The 12,937-nt window shown below is 47.7% G+C and overlaps 1 protein-coding gene across 1 annotated transcript in view; it reads right to left on the bottom strand.

The window, feature by feature from the left end:
- The window catches only part of Cracr2a (calcium release activated channel regulator 2A), an 84,019-nt gene that overhangs the window by 17,285 nt on the left and 53,797 nt on the right, over nucleotides 1-12,937 (bottom strand). Inside the window, exons 9-12 of the mRNA XM_029535423.1 lie at nucleotides 11,841-11,912; nucleotides 8,944-8,989; nucleotides 6,887-6,993; nucleotides 3,554-3,887 (exon numbers count right to left, since the gene is read on the bottom strand). Of these exons, the coding sequence (XP_029391283.1) occupies nucleotides 3,554-3,887; nucleotides 6,887-6,993; nucleotides 8,944-8,989; nucleotides 11,841-11,912 (559 nt within the window). The remainder of the gene's footprint in view (nucleotides 1-3,553; nucleotides 3,888-6,886; nucleotides 6,994-8,943; nucleotides 8,990-11,840; nucleotides 11,913-12,937) is intronic.

Raw genomic sequence — 12,937 nt, 5'->3', positions numbered from 1 at the left:
CCCTGGACAGGTGGTCCTAAGTTGTATAAATAAGAGCAAACTGGGCACATCATGGAGAGAATGCCAGTGAGCAGCATCCTTTCATGGCCTCTGCTTCAGTTCCTGCCTTCAGGTTCCTGCCTTGAGTTCCTGTCCTGACTTCTTTCAGTGACTGACAGGAATGTGAGGTGACTTGGAATTTGTAAGATAAAATAAATCCTTTCTTTGCCTCGATTGGTTTTGGTCACTGTTTTTATCACAGCAACGGAGAATCCAAATGAGGACACCCTTCCACTCAGGCAGGTGGGAAGCAGAACTTGCCTGCCATCAGCCTGGGACTGTGAGTCCTGGACCACTAGATTTTTTCTAGGGCACAAGTTTAGCTGGGGCTGGTGTGAGGGACATTACCCACAGGCATCCATGTCTTCCAGAATGCTGTCTGATCACATGCCTCACCTTCAAGCTTGGCTCAGCACAACTGCTCAGAGTTGGGAGGGGGGACTCTTTGGAGTAGAACGTGGATTTGAGGGAATTAGTTTCTCCAGTAGCGCAAATACTATACGGGAGTGCAGCTGAGATGAGCAGTACTTGAGTTTCAGAACAAAGTCACTAACAGACTTTGAGGGAGAGATGCAGTACTTAGGAGAGAACTTAAGGTCAACAACAAGAATTTAAGATAAATTAAAACAATGCCCTCTACCCTTTCTTCTTTATCCATTGAATACACAGGGCAATGGCTTCTGCATGACTCTTGTCCAGTGCCTCCAACTGTCATGTGTTTAAATGTAAAAGAGCAAATCCAGTAAGAGGTGAAAATGTGAAACCCAAGGTGCACATGGTAGAGTTGGGAGCTGTGGCCCTGATTGCAGAGTAGACCCCAAGGCTACTTTCTCCCTTCCCTTTTCGGGCACAAGCCTATAACATCATGAATGACCCAGCTGGAGGCAGACTAACCTATAAGAGCAGGGAGGTCCCTCTGCCTGCTTTCCTCCCTTGAGGACAGTCATCTGTCAGGTGACAGACAGATGGGTTGTAGGACATGCAGGGGATGTAGGACATATGTTGTCATTTCTCTTGCCTTCCTACATGATTAAAAAGCAGGGGTTAGGGTATGTCTAAGTCATAGAAGGTTTGCTCTCCATTTACAAGGCTGTGAATTTCTGTCCTTCACCACCACAGAGTAGACAGACAGACAAATAAACAAGCAGTAACAATGCTCAGAACCCAAATCAGAAAACAAAACCTCCTAACAAAAGTGATATATTCTGGGCTGGCAAGATAACTCAGTGATAAAGGCACCTACTGCCAGGCTGACAACTCACATTCTATCCCCAGACCTCGCTCAGTGGAAGAAGGGAAGACTCTTGCAAGTTGTCCTCTGACGTCTACACACACACACACACACACACACACACACACACACATACACACACACACAAAGTATATATTAAAAAATTAAGGTGATATATTTTAATTTTTAAATGTGAGAAATAGACACTTGTAGGGAGAAAAGCAAAATTTCTCTATAATCTGAGATAGTCACTATTCACATTTTATGCATTTTTCAGTCTTTATGGCTATATGAGAAAATGTATTTTTATTAGATATTTTCTTTATTTACATTTCAAATGCTATCCCCTTTCCTAGTTTCCCCTCCGAAAATCCCCTATCACCTTCCCTCTCTCCCTGCTCCCCAATCCACCCACTCCCACTTCCTGGCCCAGGCATTCCCCTATACTGGGGCATAGAACCTTCTAAGGACCAAGGGCATCTCCTTCCATTGATGAGCAACTAGGCCATCCTCTGCTACATATGCAGCTAGAGCCATGAGTCTCTCCGTGTGTTTTCTTTGATTGGTGGTTTAATCCCAGGGAGCTCTGGGAGTACTGGTTAGTTCATATTGTTGTTCCTCCTAGGGGGCTGCAAACCCTTTCAGCTCCTTGGGTCCTTTCTCTATCTAGTTCCTTCATTGGGAACCCTGTGCTCAGTCCAAATGATGGCTGGGAGCATCCACTTCTGTATTAGTCAGGCACTGGCAGAGCCTCTCAGGAGACAGCTATATCAGGCTCCTGTCAGCAAGCTCTTGTTGGCCTCTGCAATAGTGTCTGGGTTTGGTGGTTGTTTATGTGATGGATCCCCAGGTGGGATAGTTTCTGGATTTGAGAATTATACACACACATATAATTTTATCATATTTACCATAATTATTCAATAACAATACAAATCCATGAGTCACTGAAGACTTTTTAGAACCATGATTTTTTTAAAGCATGTATGTAATATTCTACTAAATTATCATAACAAAGTTTACATCCCTATGATGACCTTTGAAAAAAATGTTCTATTCTAAACAGCACTTACAGCCTTCACTTTTCACCGGCAGTAGAAGCAGAAGCGTGGGTTCAAAGGTCATGGCATTTGATCCTTATGACTAGACACTTCTCCTGAAGGGTGGCTCTGACTATGCCTCACTGACTCATGGAGGTCTTCCACATAACCGACCCTCTTTATTCTCTCTACTGTTGCATCAAAATGGTGGCACAGCCTTGTGAGGAAACATGGGGGGGGGGCAGTGATGTGCTCTGTAAGAGAAGAGCAATTACAGAATGCACAGCTTCAGATGTGTGTGCTAGACACTCTTATGCTAAGAGTCCCAGCAGAGAGGTAGGCCGTCTTACCTTCTCCCCTCTGGGTTTCTACTTTTCCTCTGGCAGTGGGCAAAACATTTCTGTCGGGCCCACAAGGAAGACATGCCTCAGCACACAGGAGCAGAGCCTTCTTCTCTAAGCCTCGCTCTACAGACCTCGTAGTCACATGTTACGATACTGGGTGACATCTTAGAATGACTTTGATACTGAGCCATCTATGCCTACTGCGAGTGATGTAGACCTGTGTCTTGAAGGGATTTGGAAATGGGAGGCCCAAGGGAGACACCCCTTGCATGCTGCCATGAACTTTCTAGAACTGTTTCAGAAGACCAGGGCAGAGGCCAAGGGCTGAATGGCCCCTTTCAAAGTTCAAGTCACAAACCAGCAGAGGGACACAGTTCCCATAAGGCAAAGAGGTGTCACCCTTCTGGGGGAGCGTTTGGTAATAGGAATCAAGTGCCATGACCTTTGACCTGCTCTCTTCATAGAAGTCAGAGGAAAATCTGAGCAAGGAGAGGAATGGGCACAGAAACATCCTGGAGGGAAGAGGACACAGGACACTGGGGAGTGACAGAGGCCTAACCAACTGAGATCAAGAGGAAGATGATGACAGGCACTCTAGACAGAGTTGTATCAAATGACCACTTGTAATGGATCTTAGCAGACACCATATCCAGTAGGTGTTCAATAAATGCTCCAGATTAGAAGACATCGTGTATAATGTGGGGGAGCTAGAATTAACAAGGAGGACTTATTGGCACTTATGAGTCTCCAGAATGCTCAGCCTAAAAGGTGGAAGGAAGGGAAGGTGACCTTTGAGATGACAGAACATGGTGAGTCCCCAAGCTGACTGTAGCTGGCCTTCTGCCTGTCCTTCGGGGCTCCCTGGCTCAAAGTCAAGGGGCAGACCCCAGCCCGGACTTTACCTTGTAGAGGGTCTCTTTTCCAACAGGCTGCCCTCGGGGAGAGGTAGGGATGAGATCCAAGACTGGGGATGCCACACTTTGTCCTTCTGTTCCCTGGTCAGAGACCTCCTCCTCTTCTGGGCATCTGCTCAGTGGCTTCTCAAAGCCTCCTTCCAGGAGCTGAGGCAGGGGATCCTCCTCAATGGAGATGATCCTTCGGAGTGCCTGGCGACGTGGAACCCCAGTCCCTGGCTCCCCAGTTCCCAGTTCCTCTTCTGCCTGGAGATAAGCACTCAGGCCCACAGAGCTTCTCCTCCTCAGGGCACCGAATACATCTTCCTCCTCCTCTGACTGGCTATCAGGATGGGGGCGGGGAGGGAGATGAGGGGGGAGGGAGTGAAGAGATATCAGTATGGCAGTGGAGGGACGCTCGCCTGCAGGCAGCCAGCACTGGAGAAAGCTCCAGGGAAGAAGAGAAGACAACGTATCCATCATTCAGCTCATGGTTTTGACAGTCTAATAAGGGCTGCCTGCTGCTGTGACTGCCACTGTCACCACCGCTGCCACCACCACGGCCAGTGATGGAGATGCTGACGAAGATCATTACCAGGTATCAACTAAAAATAAAGGCCCTGGTCTCATGTGATGCTGGACTTAGAGGAGGGCCAAAGCAACAGACAACACAAATATATTCTTGTGAACCAGATTAGTCAATGAAGGAGAAGGTAGTGATGAAAGGATCGTGCAGGGTTTGAGATGTTACAGGACTCTGGGCAGACACTCAAGTGGTTGAGCTCTGCTCCCATCACATGCCCTCATTTACTGAATACCCTTATGGAAGGACATTAGTTCCTCACATCTCACATTCCTCTCCACAAAACATGATCTATTTGCCTAGTCTACTCATAAATAAGACAATTAAAAAAAAAAAAAAACCATAGCACACACACCCGCACAGTGCACACTCACACATCACCTATCCGCACAGCATCTCTCAGCAGTGTTAGGTTACAGTTGCTGTGGGGGACCTCCTCCCACCCATGACAGATGTCCCTAGACTCAGAGACAGATCATTGTGAGTGGGCTTGGGTCAGAAGGCACATCCACCACCACCCCCTTCCTTCCCGTCCCTCTCTGTGCTCCTGAGATAGAGGGAAAAGCAGGTGGCTTCAGAGACTCTACTACATACTGGCCTCTGCGTTTGGATGCTTTGACCAAAGAGGCCAGGAGGAGGTGGAAGGAGCTCAGCAGCTGGGACAGAGGGAGAAGCACAGGCTGAATTTTCCAAGAGTTTGGAGAGCATCATCTGCAGAGATCTCCAGAATGCCAGGGTTCCTTCTCTATCTTAGTCAACAGTTCAAGCTGAGAGCATTTCAAATGAGACAGGCATGACTTTAAGAACACACACACACACACACACACACACACACACACACACACACTTATGTGAATGAAGACTAGCATTGAAAGAAATGCAGATGAGCCAGTAAGATGACAAGGTTCAGGGGAAAAGGAATCGAATCAAGGGGCACAGAACAGTGCACACAGGAGAAGCACCGTTAGCCTTGCCCCAGGCTTCTAGTATTTGTTATTCCTAAGACCAATGATCGGAAGAAGGCGATGTAATAATAGGGTTCACCAGAGTGGACCTGTCACTATCTAAGCCAGCTGTGATTCTGAAGGACAGATTAAGGCAATGTTTATTTTCAACAGCAGTGAGTTAGTTTATAGAGAAGATTTATAGCAATTCAAGCACCTTTCCGTTTACTTAGGAGACAGTTTAAATAAAAGTCAACTGGCTTCTTTCCATCACCCTTCCTATATATGCTACCAAGCCCATTACCTGACTGTTTCAGAACACAGTTCCCTGTCCATTTCTAGATGCTTTTATATGTAACATGAACATGTACACACACACACACACACACACACATTACATGTTTTTTCAAAGTTTTTTCCAACTAGAAAAAGAAACAACCACTTAAGTGTGCCCTAAAATGAAATGCTTCTTGGGAAAAAGCGTTTTATTTGGGAACATCTCAAGCACTCTTGACACTTCGCAATGGCTTCAGCTTACATGTCTAAGCTCATTTTTTGTTTTGCCACCAAACACTTCCTGCCAGCAGCAGAGAGAGTAGCAGCTTTTGCCAAGATCGATATTGGAATTCAGAGCGCACACTTCGATGCTTAGTGGATTCTTTGCTATTTCTGTTGTTTGGCTGTGAGCTCATGAAGGAGAGATGGGCCTGTTTTGCAAACCTCTGCTCCAGTGACTGGCACTGTCCCTCACAAACACTGACCACTCGATACTTATCTATTAAATGAGCACTTGCTGGTGGACAGGCATAGAGGGAATGTCACAAAACCTGAAAGACGGTCAGGGGCAGAGCAGGTGATGCATAAACAACTGTCGAATCAATCAACCTAGAAATACATTCCGTTCTGAGAAACCAACAGGTTAACAAATCCTAGTGTAGAAATTTGGCTTCCAGATTGTACCTCATTACTGAGCTAGTGAGCTTTAATTCCTGATGATCTGACCCAGGGGCCTCCCTGATCAGCCCATTTACATGCCAGAGTCATCTTTCCTTTGCATATATTTTCAGTTCATTTTTGTACATCTGTGAGTGAGTTTACACATCTTCTCTCTCAGTCTCCGTGTCTGAGGGTTTAGCTGACTTGACCTCTCGGTGTCCATCCACGTGGACAAAGGGGTGTGTGTGTGTGTGTGTGTGACTTGTCTGTCTGAAGGAGCAGCAAGCCACACTGTCCATACTCAAACTCAATTACCAAGACCTCCAGCAGCAACCGAACATGTTGTCTTCGAGTTAGTTAAATATGAATCATTGGAATGAGCTGTCAATCACGGGCCCTAATGTTGTCTCTGAAGGGGTTTCAGCTAATACTGATTCTATATGACATTTTAATTCAGCTCACAGTCAGTACAGCTGTATTCCAGATCCAAGGAAGGGAGCACTGCCTCTCCCCATCCTTCCATCACTCCCTCCCTGATCACGTGTTCCTCCTCTTCCTCCTCTTCCTCCTCTTCCTCCCCCTCCTTCAGAGTCAGTCTACAGTACCCTTAAGCCCCTCTCTGCAGGCCCACAGTAGAGCAGGGTAGCCTCAGAGACAGTGTCTACCCTACAGGTTTGCTCTGCATCTCCCTCCAGCATGGATGTCATAACAGAGAGAAGAACCGTGGCCTCCAAGAATTAAGGCAAGTGAATGAGACTGACCTCAGGCCTCCCTAGTAGGGCCACACCTCAAAAGAGCAGTAAATGTGGGTACAGAGTCAGCCCTCAAAGTGGTGAGATGGAGGAAAGGAGAAAGGAGGGGTGGAGGGTGGTAACTTACCTCCTGAGAATTCCCCTGCCATCCATGTATTTGCCGATCACAGAGCCAGATCTTTGCTTTCTGCTTGCCTTAGAGGCAGCCGTGTTTGCCTTGGCCGCCTTATCTTTCTGCAGAAACACAAAATGCCCCGAGATCCACTCCTGTGCATTTGTCTCGACTTCTGCTTAAGTGAGGAAGGCTCTAGATAGGACTCTAAATGAGAGAAGCAGGCCGGGTTTTCCTGTTTGGTCACCCACTCTCCAGTTTTTCCACCCCTTGCCCACTCCAGTTAGGACTCCATCTCCTTCCCAGAAATCCACTCAGAGGAGGGTTTCTTGTGCCATTTTTCACAGGAACTGGTCACTTGCAAGAGATCAGAAGAGAAGTCAAAGAAATGTACTACCTGAGAAAATATCCTGATATTAGGTCATACTCTTCCTTGTGGCTCCAAGCTCCCTTTCCCATCAAAGCCCATGGGGTGTTGAGCTAAGGACTACCCACCCCCAAGAGGAGCTCTGTCCACCACTCCCTCATTAGCCCCAAACCTCTGCAGTCCCCTGCAGGCTGGGTATGGATGAACTGCTCAAATATCTGTAACTCAGAACTGGAGGGGAGCAGGGCTCAGAACCCCATTTGCCAAGACTCTGGGACAGAGCTCTTCCAGGAGACACTAGGAATCAGATCACAGTAAGAGTGCTGCTTGAATCAGCCACTCCACGCTTCCAGAGGACCTATAATGAGGTGTGTGTGTGGGGGGGGGGGACTGTTGGACCCCAGCATCCTTGAGGGCATGGCTTTAATGATTCTAGGCAGATATTTAATTATTATTCTACATCGATAGGCCCCTATCCCCTTTCTTTGATTCCCTTCTGGTGTTCTTCCTCCCACCACACTTTCTTTCAAAGCAAAATGAGTTTGGCAGGTGAAGGCCAATGAGGTGAAAGGATTATAATAGCATTTGGTCGAAATTTAAAAAGAAAATCAGTATTTCTTCTAAAACAATCAGGATCATTATCATTATCAGATAAACACGTGCAGGTTTAAGTCTTGTTCTGATAGGACACATAGACGGGCAGCTGAGATGACTGCCAAAGACACGGTGGTATAACAAGGACCCTTGAGATGGTGGCATAAGTCTGTCGGAGCCTAATTCAGGGTATGCCAACTCTCTGAGGCTGGCCGCATTTACATTACTGCCCAGGAAAGGCTGCAACACACACCACCTTCTCTCCTTGATTTTTTTTTGTTTTGGTATACACACACACACACACACACACACACACACACACACACTTTTTTTTTCTTTTCTTAAAAATCCTTACAACTTAGAAGAAAGAGAACAGGCACTCCCCTTCCTCGTGGGAGAGTTGGGATCATGGTTAAGGTGACCAATGCCTTCTCCTGGAACATGCACGTTCCCAGCATGATAATCTTACAATTAGGAAGTCCTGCCTAGCCGCTGCCCCTTCAGGGAATCCAGTGTCTCCCTTCTAAAAGAGGAAGTGAAGAAGGCCATGCAGAGCTCTCGAGTGTCTTCCGTGTGCCTCGCTGCGAAGACCTGTGACTGTCATATTGTTTGGGACACTATGGAACCCTGGGCTCAGGTACAGGAGAGGGGCTATGTACAGAGCAGAGACAAAGCTGTACATAAAACCAACTGTGTAAATAGCCATGTGTGCACTGTAAATTTGCTTGCTGACAGCATGCAGTTTGAGAATTTCATCAAGAGATAAAATTCGAAATGAAAGAGCAAACTGAACGTTTGACTTCAGGTGAGAATGACATTTCAACTGCGCCGTTCCCAGTGGAACTATCACCCTACCACTAAGAAAGCTGTGACTCCCAAGCATTTGAGTCTGATTGCATCAAGAGGAAGGCATCTCCCTTCACGAAAAAATGTGGGTGTGGCTACCTTTTTATTGCTTGCATTATATCTTACACCTTCACCCTGCCCACATCAAAAGGACCCAACACATCATTAAGTATCAGGACATCTTGCTCAGTCCTGGCATAGATCAGATGGCCCCTGGGCCTTGTCTCCCCCTGCCCCAAGTCCCAAAAGAGCACTGGCCAATTACCTGGAAAGTTATGTCCCGTTCATCCCGGAGGTGTTTGTTCCTTTCCCTGTGAAGAGCAAGGGAAAGTTATTAAAACTTGGATTCTGCTATTGACAGATCAAGGGTTAGCCCATTAGCCAGCCAGACTGGTACAGGAGAAAGCATGATATGGAAGGCCCAGGGATGTGGCTATGGACAGAGGAGAGTTCATGTGTAAATCAGCTCAGAGGCAGGGGAATAAGACTGAGTAGTCTTGTGACACACACTATCCCTTGAAGAACGTTCAGCCCTCCATTGCTTGGTACAGGATGACATGTATTCCTGTGACTTGCTAGTGGGCTCCTTCTTTGCCCAGTTTATCCATTCATGAATGAGGGCACTTGTTCACAGATCTCCTGTGATAGGAGTTGCTTGCCAAACTTTGTTCAGCATCCAGGATGCAGGGGTGAGCAACCACAAAGTTCTGGACTCGGGAAGCTTGTGTAAGGTTGGGGTGAGCACTACTGAGAAACTAAAGCGGGGGCCTGGGAAAAGGAGAACCAGAGAGTGTCAAGCATTTCAACCTGAATGGTCGGGGAAGCTCTGGCTGATGAGGCAGTGTCTCACAAACCCGAGAAGGGGAAGAGGAGCTGGGCGGGTGTCTGGGGGAAGAGGGCCGAGCAGGACAAAGGTTTGGTTGTGATAAATGTGTGAGTTGGAGAAACAGAAGGGAGGGCCACAACATAGGCAAAAAGCATCTCACATTGCATTGCAAGCAGTGGGTAGGTCAAGACTTGACTATTCACAGCCTCCTGGATCATAGGAAGAGCTTTGATTTTCATCCCAAATGAGACATGAAACCATAGGTTGTTGGTGGGGTAGAGTGGGGTGGGATGTGTGGCTAACAAGTGTCATGGTCTGATTCCAGCATTGAGAGGATCCCCTTGGAAGTCACTCTACACATAGGCTGTCAGTAACAAAGGTGTAGCCCGAAAAAATGGACTGATACTTCTAAAGAAGTAGAAGTCACTGGTGACATGGGAAGGGCAGCTTGGGTGGAACTATTGGGATGAAAGCCAGCCTAGAACATGGGGAATGAAAAACCAACAGATCGAAAGAAGAGGGGTCAGTGTGAGAACTCCGGTTGGGAACAGGGCTGATGTGTGTTGGGGTAGGCTTTGCTGGGAAAACTAAGAGTTCACACCACATCCACAGAGTTAGAGACATGGGTGCTGGCAACATGGAGCAAGCTCTGAGGACTTGTTCTGGTTCTTTCTGGAGCAGGAGCCCAGGTGGCAAGGTGGAAAGTAGGGGTTCAGGGAGGTGTAATGAAAGTTCAGAGTGGTTAAGTGACCAGACTCAGGATGCCGGGTGTTTGCGAAATGTAAATGGCTGGAAGGTTCTTCTCTCAACACAAGAGGGTCGGGCCCCTCCGTCATCTCAGCTCTGTGTGATTTTTGCATCACTGTGTGCTGGTGGCCTGGAACCTGTCCACACTGATGAAGAGGGAGGGCAGGCTCAGAAGTGGTCAGAAACTAATTATCATCCTGCGGTGGCCATCTGCTGGGTGTGACGGTGTCTCACTGTGTTCAGTGACACAGCCAGGCCCTTGGGACATGTCTGGGGAAGAACTACAGAAGGAAAACCCTGACAGTGACAGAGGAGTGAGGTCCTCACACCGGGGAGACCCTCGTGCTGGCTAAGTAGCAGGCCGGCAACCCACCTGAGGATTCAGAAGGCCTTTGAGTATACGGTGTTGCGTTCTGTTTTGTTTATACTTTCTGTTGTTTATACTTTCTGTGCAGGACACGAGCAGGGGCTAGGCAAATCCTCAAGTCTCACACTCCAGCCACAGTCCCCGTCTTATTGACATCCTACGGTCCATGCCCCTCCCCACTTCACCTCTACCCCGCCCTCCCATTCTCTCTTTCTCCTGGGTTCTTGGTGATTTCACTGATGGGGAAATCGGCCATGCCCTGTCCCTTGTCTCTGCTGGATTGTAGTAACCATGTGACAGACAGCACAGAAAGGTCCCAGGTGCAAGAGTGTGACCTTCACAAATGCTGGTCTGTCAGAGTTTTAAAGGTCATGAACACTGTGTAGGGTGTCATGTCCATAGTAGTATGAAGAAAAACAAGTTAATAAGCAAAACCAACACACACACACACACACACACACACACACACACACACACACACGTCTTGTGAGAACAAAGACCTTGTCTCCAGCTATGTAGAATGTGACCTCTTAGGAACTCTTCCATCTCCTGACTGGGGCAGGCCTCCTTCAAAGCCACTTGTACTTTAAAAAGAAAAAGAGGACCCTAAACCTTCTGTCATCACTGACTCCCTGTGAAGCCATCGGCAGGTGGCAGGTTGTCACCACTGTCCCCCATGAGGTCATCAGAAGGTGTCAGATACAGCCTATGGAAACCCTTCCCTCTTCTGCATTTGCTTTTCTTGGGACATTCCAGGCCAGTGAGCTTCGAATTTATTTCAATGGGATTTAGACACCAGGGATACTCCTCTTTTAGCCCCATGTGTGATTCATTTGCTTATTCCATGGCTGAGGTAAAAGTTGGCTGGACATGGACTTCAGCTTGGTGTTACGCTAATCACTTCATGTGTCTAAGAACAGCATGCTCTTGGTTGATACCAGAATTCACCACTGCCTGATAGGCTCAATGCTTTGGTTGAAGGTGAGACAGTAGACTTGCCACAGGGTTGCTGCCCACTCAGACCTACTCCTTCCCAACCCAGGATCATGTACTGTCCCATAAAGATACCAAGGGTGAGGCAGAGCCTGCTGCAAAGAGGAATGAACTGTAGAGGAAGGAGGGCATGTGAGTAAATGTGACTGCGTATTTCCCAGTGGCGAATACTCAGCAGTCCAAACCATACACTGGTGACTGGGGGAAACGCGGGCCCTCCTGGACCCACCTTAGGAAATCCAGCTGCTTCAGGAGGCCAGACTTCTCCCGCTGAAGACTTTCAGTCACTCGGTACACTTCCCTGAGGAGACAGACACAGCCAGGTGAGTGGTGGCCATGGAGAAAGAAGGGGAAGGGAGGGGAAGGGAGAGGGAAGAGAGGGGAAGGGAAGGCTATGCTACTGTTAAACAAGAAGACAGCAGCATTCAGAGAAGGAAAGGGAAAGAAGGAAAGAAGGGAAGGGAGGAAGGAGAAAATGAAGGAAGGGAGGGAGCGAAGGAGAAAGGCAAAACAATGAAACAGAAGCAGGCATCATTGGAAACTTAAGTTCATAACTAGGCCTCATCTTTGCCTGAGTTCTGTACCTTGGCATGGAATCTAAGTGGCTCTCCAGTCTCACTGCCAAGGTCCCAGAATTCCTATGTCCACAGTAGTGTGGCTCTGTGGTAGAGAGCACCCAGCAGCCTGATCAACTTGTCACTTTGCTCACTGGGCTGGGAGGACAGTCACTCCTCTGCCACCTCTTAATGTCATTACTGAGCATTTAACACAGCATGGGGGGGGGGACCCTCCCACCAAGCACCTGATAGCGTCATTCCTTAAGTATCATCTGTGCCCTTCCTTCCTTCTTGTTCTTCACAGAATAATTACAAAGTCACTCGACGACCATAACAGACTGAATCAAATTCTAAGTTCACCTCAGATAATCCTAATTAAGCAACACAACTCTGCCGGCTCCTCTGGAAAAGTGAATTCCTCACATTTTATTACCAATTATATTTAATTTCAACTTAAGGGGAAACAGTGTATCTCCCATTATACAAACTGGGTCCCCCAGCCCCTGTCTAAGACTCTGCTCTGATTAGCACAGCATACACAACCCTGGCTGCTCCTGATGGGTCCTGGCTGATGAAGGGTCCAGTGTCCAGCTGGGTGGCTCTCCTGCCCAGCTCCTACCCCTCCCTAGGGACAACAGAAAAGCTGGCCCCTGCTGAGAAGAGCCAATTCATTGCAGAGCTGAGGTCCCTGACTTCCTTATTTGACTGAGAAAGCAGTTCATAAGTCTCATGTTATTCAGATCTTCTCTGTCGACAGCACCAGGACACG

The sequence above is a fragment of the Mus pahari genome, chromosome 2 (assembly GCF_900095145.1).
Source record: "Mus pahari chromosome 2, PAHARI_EIJ_v1.1, whole genome shotgun sequence".
NCBI lineage: Eukaryota > Metazoa > Chordata > Mammalia > Rodentia > Muridae > Mus > Mus pahari.
This window is presented reverse-complemented; position numbering and strand designations above follow the sequence as displayed.